At 37.3% G+C, this 27,690-nt stretch overlaps 3 protein-coding genes across 6 annotated transcripts in view; all 3 read right to left on the reverse strand.

The window, feature by feature from the left end:
* Window positions 1–4,537, reverse strand: part of yrk (Yes-related kinase) — a 28,288-nt gene extending 23,751 nt beyond the window's left edge. The window contains exon 1 of one of the 4 annotated variants that reach the window (XM_079879136.1): window positions 4,000–4,537. The gene's annotated coding sequence lies outside the window, so the exon portion shown is untranslated. The remainder of the gene's footprint in view (window positions 1–3,999) is intronic. The other 3 variants (XM_079879137.1, XM_079879141.1, XM_079879140.1) reach the window with 3 other exon arrangements.
* Window positions 4,538–5,337: 800 nt separating this feature from the next.
* On the reverse strand, window positions 5,338–14,532 carry sesn2 (sestrin 2). Its single transcript, XM_079879149.1, has 10 exons — window positions 14,413–14,532; window positions 13,611–13,673; window positions 12,950–13,138; window positions 9,984–10,166; window positions 8,212–8,424; window positions 7,971–8,112; window positions 7,555–7,667; window positions 6,609–6,799; window positions 6,264–6,408; window positions 5,338–5,899 (listed from the first exon to the last, which is right to left on the reverse strand). Exons 1-10 carry the CDS (start codon window positions 14,437–14,439, stop codon window positions 5,813–5,815), a joined length of 1,353 nt encoding a protein of 450 aa, XP_079735275.1. The 5' UTR covers window positions 14,440–14,532; the 3' UTR covers window positions 5,338–5,812.
* Window positions 14,533–16,857: 2,325 nt separating this feature from the next.
* Window positions 16,858–27,442, reverse strand: matn1 (matrilin 1). Its single transcript, XM_079879146.1, has 8 exons — window positions 27,275–27,442; window positions 23,778–24,124; window positions 21,802–22,024; window positions 20,517–20,645; window positions 18,718–19,122; window positions 18,479–18,631; window positions 18,317–18,397; window positions 16,858–17,492 (listed from the first exon to the last, which is right to left on the reverse strand). Exons 1-8 carry the CDS (start codon window positions 27,354–27,356, stop codon window positions 17,443–17,445), a joined length of 1,470 nt encoding a protein of 489 aa, XP_079735272.1. The 5' UTR covers window positions 27,357–27,442; the 3' UTR covers window positions 16,858–17,442.
* Between the last annotated feature and the right edge of the window lie 248 nt (window positions 27,443–27,690).

Consider the following 27,690-nt stretch of genomic DNA (forward strand, 5'->3'; position numbering starts at 1 on the left):
GTGGATAAGATAACAGTGATGAGAAAAAGAGGGAAAGCACAAACACACGAAACAAAAAGGCTGAAGAGATGCACAATTCATCAGTAACAAATAAATATGAATATGATATGATTTTATATTCATAAATAGGATATGAATTAAGTTATTCATATCAGTCGATATTGGATATCTAACTGAAGACAGTTATTTCCTATTTTTACGTTTAGATAACTTTTTCTGTCATCAAACACGCCCTTAGATTTAATCATTACAAGCACTAATAATTAAATTCAAGCTTTTGCAGACTTCAAAATTAATATCCAAAAATTAAATTCATGTTTTATTTTTAATGTATTTGGACAATATATCAAAGCATTTTAATATTGGCCATTTATCTGTGATACAAGAAAATACTTATCGGACAGAATTTTGATGTGTGCTTTTCTTTTACATGCTTTGCTATGAACTATGCGATGTGTGAAGGAACAAATTTAACAGCATTGTGTTTATTTTCACACGTTGACTCATTTGTTTCCTCTTTTTTTCCCTCTTCTCTTTCTCTCTTTGTTGCCTCAAAAGAAAGAAATCTATTTACTAAACTAATACACTTTCAACACTACTTGTTGCCTGTGAATTATGCGTACAAGAAATGATACAGAATATATACAAATATATGCATTTAACACACATATATAAAGTAGTGGCCAAAAGTTATGAAAAAAATTTTTTTTTGGAAAGTTTAATCGAGCTTGAAGGGTCATTAAAAACAAATATCAGTTGACCTTATTGCATAAGCATTTGTAGGTGTTTAAATAAAATAAAAAAACATTTAAATAAATCATGCAGAGTGATTTACCAAGGTTTCTTTGCGCTAGTCAATTTACTGGTATTTGCGCCATTATTGAACTCCTCCCAAAAATCATGTATTAAACCAGATTACATGATGACAGGGCCCATGACAACACTGCAGGCTTTAGTTGTACCCTCTTTCTTTTCTTACAGCTCATTCTTTTCCTTTATCCCCCACTTCTTTCCTTTATCCCCCACTTCTCATCCTCTCAGCTCAGGAAGTTCCCTCCCCCTCCAACGGGAAGTCTTGTGTGAGTGGAACTGGAATGATAGGATACCAGGAAACAAGTTGTCACACTGCAATCCTCTCTCTCATGCAAACACACAGACACAGACACACACACACACACACGCACTCATACACACACGCACTCATATACACACACACATGCACTCATACACACATGCACTCATATACACACACACACATGCACTCATATACACACGCGCATTCACATTCACTTACACACACACACACACACACACACACACGCACAGTCGCACACTCATATACATATACACACACACACACGCACTCATATACATATACATACACACACAAACACACACACAAACACACACACGCACTCATATACATATACACACACACACACAAACTTTCATGAAAACACCCACTGAACAAATAAACAACGAACACATGCAAGTAGACAAATCTGAGCCACTAGACAAACCTATACAGTAGACAAACACATATAAGACAAAAATGAGAGAGTGAAAGAAAGGGCGAGAGAGAGAGAAAGAAAGAGAGAAAAAGAGATAGAGAGAGAGAAAGGGCAAGAGAAAGAGAGAGAGAGAAAGGGCGAGAGAGAGAGAGAGAGAGAGAGAGAGAGTGAGAAAGAGAGAGAAAGAGAGTGAGAGAGAGAAAGGGCGAGAGAGAGAAAGGGCAAGAGAAAGAGAGAGAGAAAGGGCAAGAGAAAGAGAAAGGGCAAAATAAAGAGAGAGAGAAAGGGCAAGAGAAAGAGAAAGGGCAAGAGAAAGGGCGAGAGAGAGAGAAAGTGCAAGAGAAAGAGAGAGAGAGAGAAAGGGCAAGGGCGAGTGAGAGAGAGAGAGAGAGAGAGAGAAAGGGCAAGAGAAAGAGCAAGGGTGAGAGAGAGCGAGAGAGAGAGTGAGTGAGAAAGAGTGAGAGAGAGAGAGAGAGAGAGAGAGAGAGAGAGAAAGGGCGAGAGAGAGAGAGAGAGAGAGAGAGAGAGAGAGAGAGAGAGAGAGAGAGAGAGAGAGAGAGAGAGAGAGAGAGAGAGAGAGAGAGAGAGAGGGAAGACAATAGCAAAGTATGTCCTGGGAACAGAAAGTCAGGTGTCACAAACACAGCCACTTCCTTTTTCCACATGATGTCAATTTCCTCCAGAGTGAGATTCCACGAACCGGCCTTTAATGAACAGCCTGTGTTTTAGTATCGGTGCCTTTGGAAAACAAAATACTTGTACCTTTTCTCTGAAAACTCACTCACTTCTTTATAGTTTAAGAATGAACCCAAAAATCAAAGATGGTCCTCCATTTTCTTTCAAGTGAATCAATGACGAAAAACCCTTTGTATACAATATAACTCATTCAACAAACGCATTCTAACAATCGTCCTGCGCTAAAACATCAGACGGCACGTCGGCGCTGAGCTCTTCACTAAAACCCTGAAATACATCTCAGAGACTTCGACTTGGTCAGTTCTGGCATTTTGGACCATTTGACCGGACAGCCGCACCCTCTTCCTCCCGTAGCACCAGGGGAGATCAGACAGGAAGTGACCTTGTACAGAACAGGAAGTGATGAAGCCTATGGCCTAATCTAATCCTAGAGACATTCCATTCTGTTTTCCACGCACTTCAATTTGATTAAATTAATCAAACCACATGATGCTTTTAAATGACAGTTTCAGTAGTTATGAGAAGAGTTCAACCATCTTCAGTCCAGTCTTTCCATTTCTCTTTAGACTGCCAAACCAGAGCCCAAGGTGCTCGATATATCCCTTGACACACCGAAATCAACAAATGTACCAATGAATCAAAACGACAGGAACAGTTTAACAGACACACACATCTATACATACATACATACAATAACAGCCTATATACAATAGTCAACATTTGAAGTGGATCAAAACCTTTCATCAAAGCTATACATGAATTTTGAACAAGATCTGTTCTTGTCGTATACGAAACCCAGAAAATGGTTACTCTCTGAAAAAATAACCCATAATTTTAACCCAACACAAATAACCCAGAAAATGGGTTGAAGAAATAACCCAGGAGTTTTTAGAGTGTAGGACAACTTTGATGAACTTGTTTGATCCACTTCAAATGTAGATGCAACTATACAGCAACTTTCTCATGTCCATGCTCTCATTATTTCAGCTCTCATTATTCCATCTTAAGTTCATTCACACAGCTATCGCAGATAGTTTGATAAATAATAGTTTGCTTCAAGCAAACAGTCAAAGCAGAGTAAAGAATGCAATGCAATGCCACAAAGAGACTTTAGTGCACCTGCTGCCGAATCATCCTTTGCTCATCCAACTCATGAACTCGTAAAGGTTTCAGATCATCTCAGCCCTCAGTTTCACCCATCAAAGCGTCTACTTTGCTTTTCACTTGTATAGACAGATCAGTCAGCACACTCCCGAGGGGAACTAATCGCTTCCACCATCTCTTGAACTTTATTTACAAGTCAATTTTGCATTAACACACACACACACACACACACACACACACACACAATCTTTGTGGGGACTCTCCATAGACGTAGGTTTTTATACTGTCCAAACTGTATATTATGTGCCCTTACACTAACCCGACCCCTAAACCTACTATTCACACACAACTTTCTGCATTTTTACATTTCCAAAAAACTAATTCTGTATGATTTATAAGCTTGTGTACCTCAATCAATGTGTACCACGAGTCACCATGAGTGTGTGTGCATTCAGGTTTAAGTCCCCAAACATTATGTACACACACATACGAAAACCAAAACGTAAATCACTAAACAGGACATATTAATCTCGTTAACACCCTCAAATTGTCACCATACAAGTTTATTCCTCATAGACCATATTCCGTGAACCTGCCACTGGCACAAAACTTTATTTCAAATCTTTTTCTTATTAACAAAAGTTAGTTATTAAGCACGAATGCGTTAGGAAAAGTACTTTATTCCTACCTTTATGAATCCCTAACACGCTGACAGTGACAGAGGCGGATCAGTGTGGGTTCACGTGAACTGAGTCCGTGCGGCGTTGAGCCGCGGATGCTCGAGTTGCGCGATGCCCGGAAGCGCTGCTGTGCGCGAGGCCAAGCGCGAACCGACTCCTCCTACTCTTTTAACACTTTACATATTCAAATTAATTCCGGGAAATTATATTTTTTATTTGTTTGTTTTTTGTTGTTTTTTGTTTGTTTGTTTTTTTGTCTCCCGCCAGGACATTTTATGGCGATTTAAAAAATAAATAAATAAATACATAATCAATGTACATAATCAATGCCAGGGGTACATACAATTTAGAGTACAATTACAAGTTACGAAATCAGGAAAATATTGTTTAAGCTCCTTACAAACTATGAAAAAGTAGGGAATTTACATTTGTGTAAGAAAAATTTCGCTAGAAGAATAAAATAGTTTATCAAAAAAGAATATATTGGTCCTTCACATCTTTATCAAAGTTGTGCTGGAAAGTTATGTTTGTTTGCTAAATGCTTCTAACACTTCTGAGGCTTTAACACCTATATAGGGTGGCGGTAAAGTGTTATATCACGTGTCTCGCATCGACAACCGCCGGTGACATTTTGTGGAGCTACTAGTTTTAGTTGTCATGTTCTGAGAGAGAAAAAGTAGTTGGTAATTGACTGCAGTAGACATATTAATGTGATAAAATATCCAGACATCCTAGTTGTGTTGTAAACAGTACTGTCAGTAACCAGCGTTTGTTGGATGCTCCTAAATTGCAACCGGAAAACGTTTCTTGTCCGTTACCGACGGCTAGTGTCCGTTTCGTGGTAGTGCAGTTCAGTCTGGCTCGTGGCTTTAGCAAATGACATTAGGTGTTAAAATTCTGTCATTTACTCACCCTTAAGTTGTTACAAACCTGTATGAATTTCTTTCCTCTGCTGAACACAAAAGAAACACTTCAAAATATCGTACAGGTTAATTATCTTAAAAAATAATACAGGTTTGGAACAACTTGAGGGCAAGTAAATGACAGACTTTTTGACAAAACAATGGCACTGAGATATGCTTTCAGTTAAAACTGCTCAAATATGCATTTTAGGCTGGGAAACCGGTGTTGAATAAAAAACAATGTTCAATTAAAATTCCCAAAAATGTTAAAGTAAACTATTTTTGATGTTAATTTTGTGTTAGACAACAGTTTATCAAGCATATTTATAGGCTCTTCATTTATCATGCATCTACTGCTTAAAAACTCATGTGAAATATGGCAAAAGAGCATGTGTAAGCAATTCATGCACATCGTATACAAGCACAAGAATAAAAAACAGGAATGTCATAGTAAAATATTTTATTATACATAAAAATGCACAAATAACACCCAAGTTTTTCTTTTCATCCAGTTTTGCCAACAATAAATCAGCTCTCAATCTGAGAGAGAAACAGGTCATTCTTAGTGTCAAACTTACATAAACATTCATCAAAACACACACACACAAAAAACAATGAAGAGAATACTGCAGCAGGGCAAAGACACATTCACAGTATAAGAAAAAGACCACAATGAGGCAATTTGCTCATCATAGGACGTGTGCAAAATTATCTGCCTCCTAAATTCAACCATGATCCAGTAGCAGATGATCAACCAGCCCATAGAAGCCAAAAATAAGACGAGAAAATGAAACAAAATAGCTCTTGAGCCTTTGTGCTTTAAAGTGTGATTGTGTGCAATTTGTGTGAACACATACTATAATCAGAGCATAATCGTGTATGCAGGTCATCCCTTGTTTTAATGCTCTTTGGAAAAGCGTTAGGTCATGTAGCGTGTAATTGCTCTGAGAGAATAGAGTAAAGCTGCCTGCAGTCGCGCCTCCATCAGTAACAGGTTCACATGGACCTGCATAAAGAGATCAACACAAATTACACATTACAAGTAACATACATGCATTCGTACTACCCTCAACTGATAAACACATTTGTGAAGTTCAGGAGAAAAAAGAGACTATTATTGTTGTGAAACTCATACTGAAACTAATTGTACTGTAACAAGATTAACTAAGCAAGTCACCAGCCGCAATACAAAGTTTGAGGATATCTGATTTTATTTTTAAAAGGAGCTTCAAGTCTGACACAACCATCAGGAAAAGTTGAATCCTGAAGAGAACCACTAGAGGCCACTAGCACATCACACCAAAATGCAAACGAAACTTAATGAACACACTTGACACCACCATCAACAAGAAGTCTCACACATCTTGTACCTTTTCTGAGTGACGGAACTGCCTCCAAAAGGAGAAGTACATTCTTGGTGTGGTTTTCTCCGGGTGACAAGCCACTGTCTTCACATACACTTTTAAACTGCGTTCCAGCAACTGGTTGACCTCCCCATAATTATAGTCATCATACCTGTGTATGCAAACAGTGACATTCACATTAGAACAAATTTAACAGCCAAAATGATTGCATTTTATTGCTACCGTTTCCCTGATAATGTGCAGTCCTTATGATAAGGACTATTTTTTCTTCTTATATAAACGTAACCCTGACTCACTTTTATCCCATACAGGCTGAATGTTATCAGGTCATTTGAATCGCGCATGACTGACCTGATGCCGTAAATGCATTGTATATAATTCCAGATGGCTTTCCGCAGCGTAGAAGTGTCCACGTGCGAGTGCATGGCCATGGTGTGATACGTGAGCGCGCACACCACCTGGAATTTCTCATCCAGAAGCTGAGCCATCTCCCCATACAGCCTGTTCATAAGAGAGAAGCCGTGATCTTCCCACGAATAGTCCTGCGAGCACAAAATCAAACACAAAGATCAACATCATGTAACCAGTGTTGTTATTGCTAACTAAATCGAAAACTGTTAAATTGAGAAATGAAATCTTAAACAAGTAATTGAAATAAACAAGTTTAAACTGAAGTACTAAAATGACTAAAACTAACCCTAAGCCATTCTTAAAACAAACAAAAAGTAATAAAAAAAGGCAAAAGCACATACAAAATGAACTACAATGAAACTGAAAATATAAAACTGAAACAGAAATAAAAATAAATTAAAGCTAAATAGAAATATTTTAAACCAAACAGAATAATAAAGGCAAAACCACATAAAATTACTAAAACTGAAACTAAAATGAAACTGAAAATATAAACTAAAACTGAAATAATAAATTAAAGCTAAATTATAGAAATATTTTAAAAACAAACAAAAAGTAACAAAAAAAGGCAAAAGCACACAACAAAATTATTAAAACTTAAACTAAAATGATCAAATATAAACCTTAAACTGAAACAAAAATAAATTAAAGCTAAATAGAAATATTTTAAAACAAACAAAGACTAATAAAAAGGAAAAAGCACATTACAAAACTACAAAATTTAAACCAAGAAAACATAAAAATAAAAGCTAATTCAAAAATGAAATACTATAATATTATATGAATAATACTAAAATAACACTAGTTAAAAAAGTAAATCTTTGAAACAGTGTGTGAGAAATATATATATATATATATATATATATATATATATATAGTACTGAACCTGAGCTCTCATGGTTGGAGGGGCCTGCACTCCTCTAGGACTAAAATCCTGGTAAGTAAAATCTGCATCCACAACAAACTGCGAGACACAATCAGGAATAACGGAGCGCTGAACTGTAAAACACAGATCAGAGAGTGAAGAAAAACATGTTGCAAACTTGTGCTTCTGTGTGTCACATCCATAATAAAGCATTAAAGCATGTTCATCTAAGAGGAAAAATGCATTGATTTGAATGTTATAAAATTGCTTGAGAAAGCCCAAAATTTCACTTGGTGCCTGTCATATTTATGGGATGTACTGTAATTATTCAACTTCATCATGTGCATAAGCCACAACTGTACTGAATTATTTGTATGTGTGTTTGTATTAAGTGTACTGAATTATTTGTATGTGTGTATGTGTGTGTGTGTTCATACCATCAGTAGGTTCCAGCAAACTCTCTGTCCTTTCTCTTTCAAAGCGAGTAACCATCTCCTCCTGAGTAAACTCTTCACCTTGCTGTCGAACCTTCATCATCTTCTCCATCAAAAGCTTAACCTCGTTCACAGCATCGGACCACTGCGCACAGACACATAAACACACACACACGAAAGAAATTTACCTGAAAAAACGAACAAACTAAATCTTATCTTGATACAGCAGTCATGATTTCAATACCTCTTGCTGGTTTCTGGCCTTGTCTCGGGCAGAACAACAGGACTCTGTGGGCGAACACGGCTGGAGCGACGAATCTCCTGACGGCTCAGGCTCGGGGAGAATCCCACAACCCCACACGAACGAGGCCAGAGAGTGGGCATGGCTCATCAGAACCACCGCCTGAATCAGTTCTGCCAGAGACCATCGAGCCTCAGCACCAGGACAAACCAACTCCTGTCAATATACAAGAGGTTTCTTAAAAACAATGACTACAACAGTGGCCAAAAAGTGACGTCCGGAGGGCATGTTTGTTTTTAATGACCCTACAAGTTCGATTAAACCATCAAAATATGAGGATCATAATTTATATGTTTTATGTATTTTAAATATGAGGGAAGAACAAAAGACTAGACTTGGTTACGGTATTTATCTGAGAAAATTATTTGGCCAAAAAATCTGTGAATGAATTCACTAAAATGAAGGTGCACAATAATATTTGAAGAAAAATAAAATAATTTAACATTTTTTCACTAAATAAATTATCGTTATTGTAAATGCTGCAACCATAGCTGTGCTGCTAAAATGTAGCATCTCTACTTTTACTCATTAACAACCATGAGATTCCTTTTGTGCCAAAATGAGTCGACTACATTGTACACGTCCATGTCTCAGTTTTATACTTTATAAGACTAAATTAAATCTGTTTAGCATATAAAGCGATAGAGTCTCTTCAGAAACTATATACTAAACAAACCGTTCAATTCATATGCATTAGTTTTACGATCTCTTTATGAACATTTTGAAGCGTCAAAGTGGTAGTTGCGTAGCTGTAAACGGAGGGACAGAAAGCTCTCAGATTTCATCAAAAAGATCTTTATTTGTATTCTGAAGATAAACGAAAGTCTTACAGATTTGGAACGACACGAGTGTGAGTAATTAATGACAGAATTTTAATTTTTGGGTGAACTAACCCTTTAAAGGGGTGGTATAATGCCCTTTTACAAGATGTAAAATAAGTCTCTGATGTCCCCAGAGTGTGTGTGTGAAGTTTTAGCTCAAAATACCCCACAGATATTTTTATATAGCTTGTTAAAGTTGTCACTTTTTGAAGATGAGCAAAAACGCACAGTTTTTGTGTCTGTGCCTTTAAATGCAAATGAGCTGCTGCTCCCGGCACAGGGGGCGGAGCTACAACAGCTTGCACTCACACAGACATGCACTGAAAATTTCAAAAACGTTTAGCCTTTTATTTTCAAACTAGAGTCAGAAAGATGGAGAGACTCAAGAAGAAGTGACAACATGTAGACAACATTTCTGAATGGTTAGTTGATGAATTTATGTAGCTTATGTGTAGTTATCTTCTAGTCATTGATTAGCATATTCTGTCTTGATAATCTATAAATCATGTTCCTGGGGGCGGGGTTTATGTAAATTTTAGGGTTGGTGATGTCATTAACCCGGGAGGAAGCTCTTGTAGTCTCTACCAGCCGTTTGTTGTAGTCCTTAAAAAGCAATTTCTTTAAAATAAAATATCCCCCTTTGCTTTGAACTTTGAGCGTTGTAACTTTGCAGATGTTGTTTACGCTCAAACAGCAACATTACACACTAACTAAAGTTAGAAAACTCAAATCATAATCAACCACCCCTTTAAGGACCTATTAGCCTCCGCCATCTAGAGTTTCATAACAGAACTTTATATTGATTAACTAGGAATTACATTAACAATAAATGGTTCTTCTCCCAATTTCCTCCTCAAAGTAGCTTCCCCAACCCTGATGATCTGTGTGTTTTACCTGTATGTGTTCCTGCGTGATGATCCAGGGTCTGTGTGCCAGCAGTTTGTTGAGAGTCTGCAGGTGCTGTATTTTAGGTGGTGCATAGTCAAGTCCTCTAAGCCAGGACTCATCTCCACCAGCCAGCAGAAAAGCAGAGCTGTGGTGCTGAACTAAATACGAGCACTGGTGACGTGCAGACGCCTGCAAAGACAATTACTGTTGAGTATATTATAATTCCGCGATCGCTGAATACAACGCAAAATCAACAAAATGTAGCATTTTTTTGCGATCCTGCATAATTCCTAATTCAACCGCAAAATAATCACAAAAATGAAAAAGACCTCACAAAACATTAAATTATAATCACCCAATTGAAATATCTCTAGTTTAGTTTCAATGCATTTTTACGTGGATACATATTTACATAGGTCAGGTAGAAAAAATGCCCATAGGTTGTTTTAAAAGTTAATTTGATTAGACAAAAATAAACAAGCTTTATGCATTTTGTTTGTGATTTGTGTCAAATATGACTATTGTGCATCTGACATAATACTATTATGGTAAATGTGATGTCCTAATTATAAAATATAAAAATCGCTTTCTGGAAATTACCACCACAAAATCAGTCATTTTGATCGTAAAAATCACACAAAAAAATCGTGCAATCCTGGAGGGACTGTATAAACACTTATATTACGGGGCTGTTGAATGCTTGAATCTGATTGGTTGACGAATGTTCTACGGTGTGCAGTTATTAACGCACAGCTAAAGTAGTTCCAGGCAGGTCTTAACCGCATTACAGTTTCGTATCACTTCGCCAAATGATTTCCGTTATTTCTAAAGTCCTTACAGCCTACAACAACAAAAGAACCCAAACCCACAATGACACTGACCAAGCAAATAAATATAGTAAACACTAGGATAAAAAACGGCAAATTATTTCTCTGTTTTTTGCGACAAAACTACGTTTTATTATGAACGCAAAAGCACATACTCTCTACAGCTCAAACGCACATACACACACACAGTACGGACACACACTCGCACAGAAATGTGTTGTCAGCGCTGCTCTGGCGGTTTTATCACTAAATCAACATATAAACTATAAGACATTTCTCACTAGCGATGTAATAACAGCCTATTCTTGGGGCAGATAAACTTCCAGTTTGCTGTTAGTAGAGACGCTGCTGCCGAACAATGTTGAGAGACGCACAGACTCAGGTAATTCACACACACTTAATCTCTCTCTATCTCTAATAACTGCATTAAGGCCCTTGCACACTGAATCCGAAATTATCGCATGCGTTTTTTTGCTTTCGTGATTCGGTGGCTCTGAATTGTCAAAAACAAAATTTCGGATGCGAATTTCGGACTCAGTGTGCAAGGGCCTTTAGTCTGCTATCAATGGCTCAAGCCTACGTTACCAGCTCTAAAATTACATTTTAGAATTAGCAACAGAGGCTTGGGATTCGATGCGTACCAAATCAGTCCTACACACAGAGTGTTTTGAGGATAAAAACCTGACAAATGTCTTGAAATACATCCTCTCAATGTGTGGTAACCGGAATAATTTACTCCAGGCCATTGAATTATTGAAAAATAATGCATACTCGAAATGTAACGCCCACTCCACGCATTCCCGCCTTGGGTGTGCATTATTTTTCTAATAATTCAAAAGTCAATTATTCCTTACATACCAGGGCTGCCAACTGGCTGGGGGGGGGGGGGGGGGGGAGTTTTCAATTCCATTCTTGTGATTTGATTCCAATTTGATTCAATATTGACTAATTTGGATACATGTTTATTTTATGTTTATACATGTTATTATTTTTTTTAAAACTCACCTAATGCTGTAAACATAGAGGGCCCAATCTGCTGGTATTATTAAAGGTTAAATTAAATATAATGCAGTTTTTGTTATAATAACAATTATTTAATGACATAAGTAAAAATATAATAAATATGTAATATAGTGCTCAGCAAAATCTCCTCTCTAGCTATTTTTTTCTATTCAATTAACATGCTATGGTCATTAAATGGCTTTCCTGAGGTAAATGTAACCTTATGTGACATAATTGTTCTCCTACTGTTATATTGACCTCTTTTACGTGGTTGAAAAACACTAATTGGTCGATATTATGTATACTTTTGGTAAGTTGTACTGCATCTTTAAATAAAAAAGTAACAGATGATCGGTTCACATGTACTTGAACTGAGGCGCTCAGCGATCTGTCACGTCACATTTACAAGCGCCAAACGTATTTTTGTCTGAATTTCGTAATAAAATTGACAGAATTTAAGAGCTGAGAATTAGTTTAATATTAAAAGATCCTCTTTGCTCCGCAATTTTTCTGTGCGTGAGAAAACGGATGTGTGGCGTGAGAGCGTGTGAAAAGTGTCAATTGCGTGAGTCTCATGCTCAATGCGTGAGAGTTGGCAGCCCTGCATACTCATTTGTGCATATTTAAAAGTAGGGATGCTTTTGGCTGATACCGATAATCGACAATTCTTTACATTTGAAAGCCGATAACCGATATATTGCCCGATAAATCTAAATCCAAATTTTCATTTAATTTTTGAGAGCCTGATTACAAAAACAAAAGTTTTACCATTAAAAGCCATGTCCCAAGCACACAATTATAATGTTCTCATTATAATCTTATGTAGCCAATATGATAGCACATAACTGTAATTTTCCTCCTTTTTTTTTGTGTGTGTGTGTGTGATTCCAATCAAATTTCAAGCAGTTCAAAACCATCATGGTGAACAGTGAGAGAACATCTGAAGTGTCTCAGCTGAAGGAAGTAATCCTTTATTTGTCGGCTTTAATATATATCGGCCAAATTTTCTTATCGGGACATTAAAAAATTAACATATATCGGCCGATACCGATATGGTGGCCGATATATCGTGCATCCCTATTTAAAACTTGCAATCTAACTTTTAAAAAGGCATCAAACAAAAATATAAACCTCCTCCCTCACCAAGATGATTATGAAATGTCTCCATGACAAAGGCAGTGGACCATCCAGTTGGAGCAAAGCATGCTGGGTGCGCAGGAAACAGGTCAAGTAGGTGGGATGTAGTCCCATCGTCATGATGAAATGATCGGCGCGTCCCTCTGACAACGGAGCCTCTGACATCACTTCCTGTGCGGCCCCTTCCTCCAGAATCTGACACATACAGATATTCAGTGATCCGTAAACACTGACAACAATACTATATCTATCATCTAAAGGGGCGGTCACATGTACTGTTGCTCAGAGATATTTCACGTGCGAAATACAGGCATTTCAAAAGGAATCTGCGCAATCGGGAGTTATATATATATATATATAACTTTGATACAAAGATACAATCTGTATTGTGAAATAATATATATATATATATATATATATATATATATATATATATATATATATATATATATAAAAATTTTTTTTTTTTTTTTTTTGTTATTTTGATTCTAATTTATGATTAAATTAATTATTAGCTTTTCATAAACCCAATAAATCCTTGCAATTCCCTCATAAACCCCAGTTTGGAAAACCCAGATCTAAAAAAAGAGATCAGAATTGGTTGGAGGTAAAGACAAATACCATAAACTCAAAAAACAAGGATGTTAAAAACAACAACAACATGCACCTCTTCAATTGGGATAAAGGCACTGGGACCCAAGGGCAACGCCTGGGGTACGTCTGATTCCTCCTGAGAAAAAGAAAGAGAGACAATAGAGATGCAATAAATATAAGGCTCTCTGATGTCTATTTAAAACGTTTTGTGAAAATATTAAGACTTCTTTTATCTGAGAGATATTTGTGCATTATCATACAACTGGCACCAAGCTATCATTCCTAGGCTGCGTTTCCCAAAAGCATCGTAAAGTTGATCGTAAAACAATTAGGCTTACGATGCTTTTGGGAAACGCAGCTCAGTATGGTAAAAAAAACAGCTTACTAAATGGGTGCGAGTCATTTGCACAAATCGGTTCATTCGAACTATTAATTTCAAAGAACATTTAAAACGATTCAGTGGTTCTTTGCGTCATCGTGCGGTTTATTAAAATCAACTCGGTTCCTTATTGACTAAACTGTCATCCAATCAAGTCTTAAACATATTTCACATAAGTTTTATCAAACATTTTTTTAGATTAAGCTTTCTTTTCGTCTCATCAGTCAAACGGTACACACCCCCAAACTGTCATGTCCAAAGGAAACGGTTCTGGGTTCAGTGACTCAGTGACCGATTCAGTCCGATTCATAAATAAATAATTCGACCGGTTTAACAGTTTCAACAACAATTGTTTCACGAAATTGACATCGCTAAATAGACCTTTTTAGTCAGAGCATCGACTAGAAACTTTATAAGTGTGCCGTATAAAGCAGACACTAGACGCCGACACAGACATATTAAGAGTGACTCGGTCAGACCGGCTAAATGAGCTCACCTTCATCGGACGAATATAGGTGTTCATAAGTCACAGGTTGAACAGAATATTGATGAAAAGGAGTCTCGCAGGGTTTGTGCTCTATGACTTCATTATGCCTGTTGTGGAAAGCAGGAAACAGCACCGGGAGGAGGCGTGGCGTACGTGAACAAACAGCGCCGGACTCTTGCATCACCTCTCCGGCGCAACATGACGCAACCCGCCGGTAACGGAGATCCGAGCTCCGGGCTCCAGCTGTAACTGGGTAGGGTTCGGTTAAAGTATAACACTGGAAGAGTCGTGAGTTCAGTACTGATTAACGTTAAATGAAAGGGGATGTATGGAAATATTTTTCCCAAAATCCATTTGAGAAAGAGCTGTGTTCTTTTTTTATTATCTTAATAGCAGGTTAACTTAGATCAGGTTGCATAAACTGCTAAGACTAGGCTACTTCTTAAAAGTTAGTCATCTTTTTTTCTTTCTTTGTTCATAACTGTTTTCACAGACATAAGGCATCTTTACACAGAAAAAGCTGCACAGAAACAAAATCCGAAGCGGCATAAAATCACAAAATGTGCATTTACACAGAATTATGAGCAGACACAGAGCCGCTTTAGAGCAGGCTTAACTCTGTGTAAAGATATAAACGTAGTTTGGTCTAATTTGATACTAAAAAGTAGCCTAATACTGGGGCCAGTTGCATAAATATAGCCATTATGTTAAGACTGTGTCTTAAGAACTAGTGCGAACAACTAGCAGTTAGTTGGGGTAATCAGTCTTACTTTTCGTTATCACATTAGACCAATCTACGTTTTTATGTAGCCTAACTGACTTGAAAAATATATGAACAGTCTTAAAGAAAAAAATTGATGACTAATTTGTAAGACTAGTCATATAGCAGTTAATGCAACTGGCCCCTGGTCGCCCCTTGACTAACCGTTAGTTGGTACTTAGTACTGAAGACACAGTCTTATAATGGCTATGCTTATGCAACTGGCCCCTGCTGGTCTACTGTAAATAAGCATTTAGTTGACAGGTAGCTTTAGGTTTCACAGAAAGGGCTTAGATTAAGCCAGGATTAGGCCTTAGGTCAATTGGGTCATTTAAGTAGCTTTTATAAACGTGCCTTAGATAAAACTTTACTGATGTTCATCTTGAGGCAAAACAATGGCACTGACATATTTTGTGTGTCAGTGCAAGTTACTTTAAGTTAAAACAGCTCAAAACATGCATTTTAGTCTGGGACTAGCCTTAAGCTTTATCTGTGAAACCGAGGGTTAAAATAATAAACTGGTTCAAACTGGTAGACCATCTTGGACAAGCAACAAACCATGGATAAGCTTTCCATGTCAGCTTAAAGTCACCTTGAAATTAAAATTCACGCATCCTAATGATCTTAATGTGGCCGGTTCCATAAACTGCTTAGACTAGTTTTAAAAGTTAGTCATCTACATTTTTTCATCAATACTGCTCCTAACTTTTAACATCAATAGATTGGTCTAATTGGAAAAATAGCAATGATTACCCCTCGGGTAACTGCTAGTTGGTCAAACTAGTCCTTAAAGGGATTGTTCACCCAAAAATGAAAATTCTGTTATCATTTACTCACCCTCGTGTTGTTCCAAACCTTTATGAGTTTCTTTCTTCTGTTGAAAACAAAAGAAGATATTATAAAGAATGTTGCTAATCAGACAGTTGACGGCACCTATTGACTAACATAGTAGGAAACAAATACCATACAAGTCATTGGCTACTACCAACATTCTTTAAAATATCTTCTTTTGTTTTCAACTGAAGAAAGAAACTCATACAGGTTTGGAACAACTTGAGGGTGAGTGGTGACAAGATTTCATTTTTGGGGGAACTATCCCTTTAGGCCACAGTCTTAACATAGCGGTTAAGTTTATGCAATGGCCCACAGTTCATCCGTGCATGTGTTACTTCTTTCTTTTTTTTTACTGGACTGGACTGAAATCACATAGCAGGCGAAAAACAAAATGTGAAAAGAGTATGTTTGAATTCACTGTATTCATAAAAGAGTTGACCGGATGACTTATTACTTCCACTAAGATATATGATGGACACTTTACTATCCCGTGAGGCCATGGGGGTTTATGAATGGCAGTCATAGGTCACATGACAATGACAGCATGGCGATTACATTCACACTACACATTCATTAAATACTTTGTGTATATCCAACATTAAAATTGGCTTCTGAAGTAAAATCAGATAATGAAGGCTCTGTAGTTAGAGAGAGAACGCCTCATTCACTTCATCTACAACCTTTCATTACCGCTGATGTTACTACAGCTGCTATACCCTTGCACTTTACATCCCTCTGTACCCGGGGCTCCTAATAATTACACAGAACATTTTCTCTTATGTAACCTTGTACTGAAGTAATGAAGCCTACGCATTTGTTCGACACACACACACACAAAACAAGGACACAACAGCCAAAAACACAGACACAAAATGGGATTTTATTGAATCATCACAAGCAGCATGTTTAGCACTTGCAGGGTCAGTGAATGTTTGCCCTTGAGTTACGTGTGTGTGTGTTGTGTATGTGTATGTGTGTGCTTTATGGAGTGTTTTATCTGAGAAAATAATCAAGCATTCACACATTTCAAGTCAAAACTTATATTAAATTACCATTACATATATATATTCCTTATAAAATAATACTTTCGGGGCAGAATCTGAAAGAATGTGTTTGAGAAAGAGGAATGAAGAAAGACAGTATGATTTAATAGGCACACCACCTCCCCACAGGGAAGACTTTATTGTCCATGTTGTACATGAAGATCTTCTCAGGGTTTTTTTAGTCAAGCTTACAGGGTTTTGTTGAAGGGGGAGATGGATGTTTGAAAACTGACACCTTTCGCTTTTATTCAGTGCTCCATCCCCATGACAATATAGTGATGAAGGCAAAGAGGCAGGAAGAAATGGAGTGGATCTTAAGCATCAGGGTCAGAGGTCACAGGAGACTTTTTTTTACAAGAAAAGAAAGGGATGTTAGTGTAAGAATTAGAGGTTGGCTCCTTCTCAAACTATCTTGTTCTCCAGGGCAGCGATCCTTTTCGTCACAGCGTCCAGTGATGCTTTTGTCAAGGAAATGATGCAATAATACCATCCTAACCTGCGCTAAACATTTAAGATGCTTTATGCATTTATGGCTATAACATTTCTTTCAGAGATGCAACAATAACAAAATTCTGGTCATTGCGAATAAGCCGAAAAATATTTTCACGTTACGGCTGATAATCAGTAAATGACAGATATTTTATTTACTATATTTGTATATACTTGTTTTATATTTATATACAGAACTTATTATTTTATATATTAAATTTTTAATACAATGTATTAAATTATATAATATTTTGTCTAAACAATTAAAATATATTTGCTAAATATTATATTTTATTTTGTATTATTTTTATAGTTTACAAATATATTTTATATTACATTTTTTTAAAATATTTGTAATTAATTTAGTTAATTATTGTTTTAAATAATTATTGTTTTGAGATTATATAAGGACAAAGAAAAGTACAAATAGCTGAAAATGAGCATGCACAATTAAATGTTTATGTAATCGGCCTGTATATGCATCCTATAAACCCAATATAAATATCCAATATCTGCCATTAACCACTATATCATGCATCCCTAATTTCTTTTGATTTTAATTATCATACAGCGAGTCCAAATGTGTTTCATCTCAAAACCCTCTTAAAAAGGCACATCTTACGTAAAAAGATGACACATTCAGCTAATGTACAGAACAGCATTCAGTAGCATTATGTAAGTCAATATTGAATATTGAGCATAATAGGAATTTGTGTAGTGTATATTTTCAGCATGGCAGATGTGGGATTAAGCTCTGAACCCGAACACTCTGTTTAGGAAAGGATATGTTTCTTTGTTAATGCCTGTAGTGCCTCCTCCACCTTTTTCTGGAACTTGACGAGGGAATTACATTCACAGGGATCTTCCGCTGTAAGTAACAGCACAGCAAAAACAAATTCAATTGATGAAATGCTAGTTTCAATGCTGATTTTTTTGTGGTTTTACTTACGTTGACAATCATTGATTTGCAGATTCTTGGCAATTTGGTTCATGGTTTTGAAGTCAGCCGTGTAGAAGTAATGGTCAGCGACAGGATTAGAGGCGATCTCTTTCAGCTCGTCCTCGACAGCATTGCCAACGCCCACAGCAAACATTTCAAAGCCTAAACACGCACACAGTGCACTGTAAAAACACTCATACACATTGCACTTTGCATTGCATTTCTGTGTGTGCATTTTTCCCCCTAACCGCTCTCCTTGGCCTTCCTGGCGGCGTCTCCAATGTAGTCTTGCGACCTGCCATCAGTGAAGACAATGCCGATCTTTGCCACTCCCGGTCTGGCGCCCTGGTTAGGAGTGAAGCTGTTGTCCACCAGGAAATTGAGGGCCTGGCCAGTCATGGTTCCCCTCTCCATATAACCCATCTTTTTCACAGCTTCTTTGAGGGCCTTTTTGTTGTTGTAGCGTCCCAGAGGAAACTCCTGCTTCACCGAGCTGGAATACTGTACCAGTCCCACATGAGTGTTGGTTTCTGACACGTCCAGTTTGTCGATGATCAGGTTGATCCATTTCTTGACCAGCTCGAAGTTCTCTGGTCTCACACTCTTGGACCCGTCGATCAAGAAGACCACGTCTGTGGCTGCGTTACTGCAAGCTGACATAAGAGAGATAAAGTGTTTGTTGAATGGGGTTTCCAAACTAAACAGGGGGCCGAAAAATAAATAATTTACCAAAAAGGTTTGTTTTTTTTTTAACCAAAATTTACTAAATGAATTTAGGACTCTCAAAGTTTATATATATATATTTATTATAAGATTTATTATTATTACTGATTCATTTTTAGTTTCTCTTTTCTATAGAGGGAAGGCATGGGATTAATTGTTCAACAGTAAGAAATAAAAAATGAATCTGCATATATTTTCTAGGGATGCACCGTTATGAACATTTTGTCCGATACCGATAACCGATAATTCTTTATACCTGAAAGCTGAAAACCGATATATTGGCCGATAAATCTAAATCCAAATTTTTATATAATTTTTTAGAGCCTGAAACAAACATTTCACCATTAAAAGCCAAGTCCCAAGCACACAATTATAATGTTCTCATTATAATTTTATGTTGCTTATATGACAGGTCGTGGCATATAACACGTTTAATATTAATTCTGCACGTTGCACTTAACTGTATTTTCCTTTTTGAAGTGATTCCTATCATATTTCAAGCAATTCAAAACCATCATGTTGAACAGTGCTCAGCTGAAGGAAATTCTGTATTATTTAACGGCTTTAATATATCATCCAAATTTTCTTATCGGGCTGATAACAATAACATTAAAAATGAACATATATCAGCCGATATTGATATGGTGGCCGATACATTGTGCATCCCTAATATTTTCATAAAAATCTTCTTTGCAACATGGACATAATCTTAAAACAACTGAGTGTCTCTAATGTTTATACATCTAACATTACTAGTGGGTATATTTTATATATTTTCCAGATAATATTTCCAAAAACTTGCCAAAGAATTCAGTATAGTGACAATTATATATTTTTGGATAATTTTTTTTTATAATAATCTTTTCTCACACATAATAAATGGATCTTGAGGATTAAGAAAATGTAAAAAAATACATTTATTTAAAGGCTTTTTACATTTTATTAATTCTCGAGTGCCTTGGCCTTTCTTATCTCTCATCCAAAGAGCACCAGGATACGAAGATTTTTACCCCAGTTTCTTGTTTTATAATAACTTATGAATAATAATAATTTATGAAAATATATAGAAGTGTTATATTTTATAGGACAAGGATGTTGCCATATTTGAGGGTCACATTTACAAGCCTAAAACCATTGTGGTAACTGAAGTCAAATTATAAATGGGCCATTTAGTCGCAAGATTTGTCCATTTAGAGTGAGTGTGTGTTGGCCAATAAGATTCTGATTCATCTTTAAAGCAGGGGTTTTATATACATAAAAATCTGCACATGTATATGGAGTCTTTTGTGTTTGACTCTTACCCAACATTCACACACATACTCACCGCTGCATGTTCGGCCGTCGCCCGCGAGTGTGTGACCCTCTCTGCAGGCGCACTTGAAAGATCCGGGTGTGCTGATGCAAATGTGCTCACAGTCATGATCGCCTGTCGCGCATAGGTCCGACACAACCGCTACCATGAATGTAACACACACACACACCGGGTGGGGGAAGGAAGGGTTAGCGAGGAGAGAATTACTCTATGTGAAAGTGGGAACTCAAGAAAATCAATGCGTTTTAACAATCCGCTGCGCTGGAAACGAACAGCAAATCTTTAAAACACACAGAAATATGTCAGAGACTCAGGCACTTCAGGACAGCAGAAAGTTCTACCGCACTGGTTCTCAACCTTTTAAATTTCGAAATTGTCTAAATGATGACAATTGATGAGCAAAAAATGATGTCTTGTTTTCCATTACAAAAATCGAAAAATTCTTAAATCATGATACATTTACTTGAGAAGCAAAACTGAGCAAAATTTTGTTCAGTTTTTCAGTAAACAAGACTCAGGGCAAAACCCTCTTTTGGTGTTAAAAAAACTAAAGACATGCAGTAAAAAAAAAAAATTAACACAGTTATTTTTGCAGCTGATCTAATTGCATATGCATTTGTTGGAGTTTCCCTTTCAGACGCAACATTTATGGGACGAGAGTATTTAAATAAATCCCGCAACATAATTTACTAAGGTTTGCTGTAGTCAGTTTACTGGTATTTTCAGCATTAATTAACACCCAAAAAAGCATGTCTTAATCCATTTTGCGCTTGGTAGATTGTGTTGGTCATTATGTAAATTATTGTGTTGGTCATTATGTAAATGATTGTGTTGGTCATTATGTAAATGAGCTGCTGTGTCCTTTAATTAGCACATTGTCAATAGATCATCCGCAGAACTTTCGACTCCCATCAGTGCTTTTATGGGATTGCGGTCTCACGCTAATTTGCCCTGTTTAGTATATCTGGCCCTTCATTTCTTATGTCATCTTGCCTCTCAAGTAAACGGTGTAGATATTTGTACTGGAAAACAAGACAAATACTCTTTTTTTCCAGTGTATCACCAAGCTGAGAACCACTGCACTGCAGCGACTACGATCACATCAGTGATGAATACACATGCTTTTACTTCCTCGCCCGCAGAACCGAGTGCAGTGGAGCATCAAGCACACGGTGGAGATCTACGTCTGGAGTGAGATTAATGATAACATGCCCTCGTATATACACCTTTACTATCGCTGGCCATGGTGAGGACAGTCTCCAGACCTTTATTCCTTTCCCCTCGTCCTCTCACTTACCACAGAAGGCCTCCTGGAACTTCTTGGTGAGCTTCTCAATGAGGCTGTAGCTCTCCACGTAGTCCACGTGATCATCCAGAGGATCGCTGGCCATTTGCCTGAGCGTGGTCATTTCCACACGGCCCACTCCGATGGCAAATATCTCAATGCCGGCCTCACGCGCTCTTACTGCAATGTCACGGATGTTGTCCTGCGGTCTGCCGTCAGTCACAATAATTGCAACCTGCAAATGTTTATTAATGACATTTTTTAATAAAATGATCTAAATCTGGAGATATTCTAGTAGATTCAGATGTTCGTCTGGGCCTAATTCATCCATTGCGGATTACGTAACGCAAGATGCTTGTTGCCAACGAGGCTTAATGCTGTTAATGATACCAAATATGGGGGTTTTATGAGATTACAACACTCTTAAAAGTAAAGGTTTCAAAAAGGAGTTTTCACAGCGATGCCATAGACTTTTGCTTGATTGCTTTGTCCGAACCAAAGTTCAATTGCTTCCCCCTTCACATTAGCTGTGTCCCAATTCAGAGGCTGCATCCTTCGAAGGTTTCTTTTGAAGACCGAATGCGTCACAGTGGCGCGACGAAGGCTGTTCCAATTCAACATCCCCTTCAAATACGGATTTTACAGCCGAGCCTATCCCAAAATTCATTGCGTGGTGGTGACAAGTGGATTTTTCTTTTGAGAAAAAGCCAGATTACACTTTAAAATGTAAGTATTGGGTTTTTAACTTCCTCAACTAGGCCTAACGATACAAATGTGGGAAAAAATAAGTGGTTCAAATGTTGACACATCTTACTAAGATTTTATAGATAGTTCATACTTTTTAGTATGTACCTAAATGGACCATGGTGAACATATTGTTTGTGATCCCTGTTTTGTTTTCAGACTTTTTTTTTTTTTTACTTTTGGTTTTGTTTCCAACGCATCAGCACGTAGCCACACTTGCGTCCGTCTGCCACGAACGAATTGCAAATGTTCTAAAGAATGTGAGAGTCCATTTCTGTTGAAGGCGAGATATTCATTCTCTCTGCTTGCACTGCGTCAGTCACGCTAGTCAGGAAAGTGAGTGAGAACACACACAAACACACAGTTTTATCAAATCATACGTCATCAGTAGCGGTTCACTTCCATGATTTAGTACGATTACATTCATATCAGCAGCAAACGGATTTGGGTGCTGTTCGCAGGTGCGCAAACGAGTTCGGAAAACAGTGTTCATATCATTTACGAACCAAACTCTGACTTCAATCGAACACAGGTGTGCACCAAAAGTCCTAGGCTGTGTCCGAAATCGCCCCCAATACCCTTAAACAGGGCACTATTTGAGGGGACAGCCATTTGTAGTGGTGTCCGAAACCGTTAGCGGACGTTTTCGAGTGCACTCATTCTATCCCACAATGCACCACAATAACAAGCGTACAACCAATGTACGCTAAACGGCTAGAGAATACCCATAAAGCACTGTTAAAGTCGTGCCGAAATGAATTACCCGTCAGAAGATGGCGTCGCAGCTGAATCATACATCCATTTTCCAAATCGCTGGTCCAATGTGGCTACTACAGCGTAATATTATACTGGTATAAATTCCTTTTTACTTGATTATTAAATTGTTTAATCAAGGTTTAGTTTCCATGACAGAGTTCAAGATAAATGTTTTCATTACTAATGAAGCTGCCAGTTTGCCACGTTTCAAATTATTAATAAACAGCAAACACAAACCTTTCCGGCGCACTCTTTTTAATTCACTCCATCAAGTGGACTATATAGTGGACTAATGTAGGGAATAGTGAATGAGGGTATAGGGGGCGATTTCAAACACATGCACCCTTAGTGAAAAAAAGTTCTTAAAAGTAACTTTTTTTGTTTTAAAATAACCTTTTTTCAAACATAAAGTACCTTTTGTGCATTTGAAAGGTTCCATTGATGTCAAACCATATATCCCAATATTTATAAGAGTGTATGACTCTGACCTTGCTGATGTCGGGGGATTTGCGCGCTCCCTCGGCTTCGCTGAACGCCACGTTCATGGCGAACTGGATGGCGAGGCCTGTCATGGTCCCGGTGGACAGTGGCTCGATCTTGGACACGGCCTTGACAAGCGCAGCCTTGGTCTTGTGCGACTTCAGAGAGATCTCGTTCTTCACCCGACTGGCGTAGTTCACGACACCCACGCGAGTAGCGTCAGCTCCGACGTTCAAACCGTCGATCACTTTGGCCAGGAAGACCTTGACCTGCTCGAACTCAGAGGGCCGGACACTTCGAGAGCTGTCGATGATGAACACTACATCAGTGGGCTTGGTGTTACACAAGCCTGCAGCTGGAAAGAGTGAGAGGACAGAGAGAGAGGATGTAAATATGTGAGATCGATCGAATATGTTTAGACCCCAGACACTAATTATTTACTTAGAGTCACTATGACATTTTGCTATTTATTGATGATGGCAAAAAAGGCTTAATGGTTTTCTATATAGATCCCTATAGGGTTCGACTCAATTTTAAATGTTCTATATAAGGAGAAATGTCTTAAATGATTGCATAATATCTTCATTTTTAACAGGTTTTTCATTTCTTTTTTTCTAGTGATAAAGTATGTTTATGAGCTGTTTAATTCATAACATTTCGTCAAATTAATTAAAACTAAATTAATTAATTATTCAAATCTAAATCCATAATGACCACATGATGGGAACCCCTAAAAGGTTCTATATATGAAGCACAGAACACTTTAGGTATATACAACTTTTCCTTCTAAGAGTGTCTTATTAAGATGGTGAATGTACTGTGGTAGAAGTTTTTCAAACTGATCTGACTTGAGGTATTTTTAGAAGATATAAAAGGTCTAACCTGTGGGGACGGCGTCCCGTCTAAGAATACACTAGGCCTATAACTGTCTTAACACTTCCGAAGTGTTCAGTATGCTAAAATCTTTCCATAGCTGTGAACATCAGTGATCACCTGTTCACCTTCTGATGAAATGAAGGTTTATTCACGACAACAGATTACTTATTTACTGCATTCTTGATCATTAAACACTGAGAGAGAATCAATTGACATGAATTGACCTCACTGGTTACAAACCCAATTGAATCATACAGTCTAAATATTAAAGTCACCCTGTAGTCAATCATTTTATCCCTTAAAACTCACCTTTGATCACCAAAATTACATATTTAAAAAAAAATTCTTCATGCCTTAAAATATCTTGAATGTAACTCGACACCCTTGCCTCATTTAGTATACGTGGTTCTATGAATATGCAAATGAGCCCCGCCTCCACTCACTCACTCAGCTCAGAGATCCTCTCGTTGACGATCACACGTTGATCTGATTGGTTACAAGGTCGTTTGTGACGTCAGAAACACCAGCGATTTCAAAGCGTGTTTTTGAGACTGTCTTCACTGCAGTTTTAAGGAGAAAATACTAAGGAATAGTGTCGACTTATGAAGTTACACATGGTTTGTCTTAAAGCATATTAAAAACACCACATAGACACATAAACAACATTAAAAGCTGGATTTTCACCACAGGGGGACTTTAAATCATGTGAGTGATTAAACTCTCCTGAGGCCTATGATTTATTTAGAAGAGAAGTGGTTTACAGGACATTACAACACCACTGACTTCAACACAAGCATATTTTTTTAACCATAAAGTAGGAATTGAGTAAAATTTAGAAGGTAATCATTAAAACCATAGTACCATCTGTTTTCATCTTCCTCAAATTACTTTCATAGCACTTTTTCAGGACTCTTGACTTGTCATCATTCTTTATATCAGAAAATACTGTGTCCTACATTTACTAAGGAGAGTGATTTTTCAGCATCATTACTCCAGTCTTGTGTCACATGATCCTTCAGAAATCACTCTAATATGATGATTTGATGCTCAAGAAACATTTCAGATTATTATCAATGTTGAAAAAAGTTCATTCATTTTTACAGGATTCTTTGAGAAATAGAAAGTTCAAAAGAACAACATTTATTTGAAATAGAAATCTTTACTTTATAAATATCTTTACTGTCACTTTTGATCAATTGAATGCCTCCTTGTTGAATTAAAGTATTTCTTTTTTTTAAAAACACACACACTTTTGAACAGCAGTGTACAAATTGGCGTGTGGGAAAGAAAGTGAGAGTGAAAACCAGACAGTCTGTGTGTAGCTCAATAAATGTACAGTGTTGGCCGTTCTCATAATAACTCCCATTGATTATACATTCAGCCTCAGGTATGCACGCACACGCAGATTTACACACACACACACACACACACACACACATGCGGTACAAGGCCTCTTTGTGTATAAATGTAGACATTTAAAACCTTAAAAACACATTTTCCTTGAGGACATACAAGTTGTGAACAACCACTGGAAACATAACCCTAATTACCTACTTGATTGAAGCATCTCTCTCAGTTTTTAACACCTAGACCTGTGAAAATTAAACTAATAATTAAATACTAGGCACAGCTTTAAATCTCACTGGAGGAGATAATGTGATTCTACACACAGTACACAGACTTTGAAATGAGAAAAAGTGAAGGCTTCACAGTACATGCTCTTCTTTAAAGGTCACATATTTGCTTAACATTGAACTCTACCATCCAAACTGTTGTGTAAAACAAAAAATATAAGCGAATGTAATGAATTTAAATACATTTTTAGCACCTCAGTCTTTCTACAGATGTGATAATGCTTGTGTCCACGCTTCTTAACTGGCTTAAACCAGCAAAACTATGCACTCTAAAAAATGCTGGTTTGTTTTAACCCAATTTTGGGTCAAATATGGACAAACCCAAATGTTGGGTTAAAAATGTAATTTAAAAATTGAACGGCAACGGTTGGGTTTGTCCATATTTGACCCAAAATTGGGTTAAAACATCCCTGCATTTTTTAGAGTGTGGTTCAGAAAAAAGCCAATGCTGATTGACCTGATTGATCAACCAACATTAAGCAGAGAGTTGAACCAGCTAAACTGACTGATTAGTTAGCGTATATATATCTCACTTCTTTTTTTTTTGTCTGGTTTTCCACTATAAATATCTAAACATTCTTAAATCAAGATGCATTTACTTGAGAAGCACAATGACTGAAGATGTTAAGTTTTGTTTACTGAAAAACTGCTTAAAACAAGACAGAATATCAATGGTGTAAGAAAAATAATCTTGTTTTCCCTTTGAATTACTGTAAGTTTATTTTTCGGACCCCTCTGGCAGATATTTATTTTATTATCTTTTATTATACTCACAAGACTTAACATCTTCAGTCATTTTGCTCCTCAAGTAAATGCATCTTGATTTAAGAATGTTTAGATATTTAATACTGAGCTTTTTTTTTTTTTTTTTTGGATGAAGTTTGCTCTTCATTACAGCATTTAACCGTAAAACATTAATCCTGTTGGCACTGTCAGCAGCATCCAGTGATAAATGAATGACACTGATGGATCTGTTAATGATGCTATTTTCTTACCCATAGCAGCAGCATTTCTCAGATCCACGGTGGCTTGAGCTCCCAGGATGCATAGCAGCATCACAAACCCCGGCAACGTCATACTGTAATGCGGCGTGAGTCCTAATGACCTGCTCGACTACCAGAGACAGACTGATTCACGGCGAGAGAAGCGTGCAGGTTATCAACACACACATATTCACAGATACACACTCAAGTTTGGAGACCCGCCCTCAAATCCGAGCTGTTTTGGGAGGAGGGGGATACCTGTCCCGAAAAACCTAGAGTTTGGGTATAGGAAAGACAAACACACCTTGATCTGTGTATGTGTTTGTATAAGAGAAGCCGGGTTCATTCGGAGCCCTAGGAGGGGTCTCTAACTTGAGGTTGAACTCAAATAAACATTAAGATGAATCTGTCTTTTCTGGGCACTTTTC

This window comes from Squalius cephalus (assembly GCF_949319135.1).
Source record: "Squalius cephalus genome assembly, chromosome: 8".
Lineage (NCBI taxonomy): Eukaryota > Metazoa > Chordata > Actinopteri > Cypriniformes > Leuciscidae > Squalius > Squalius cephalus.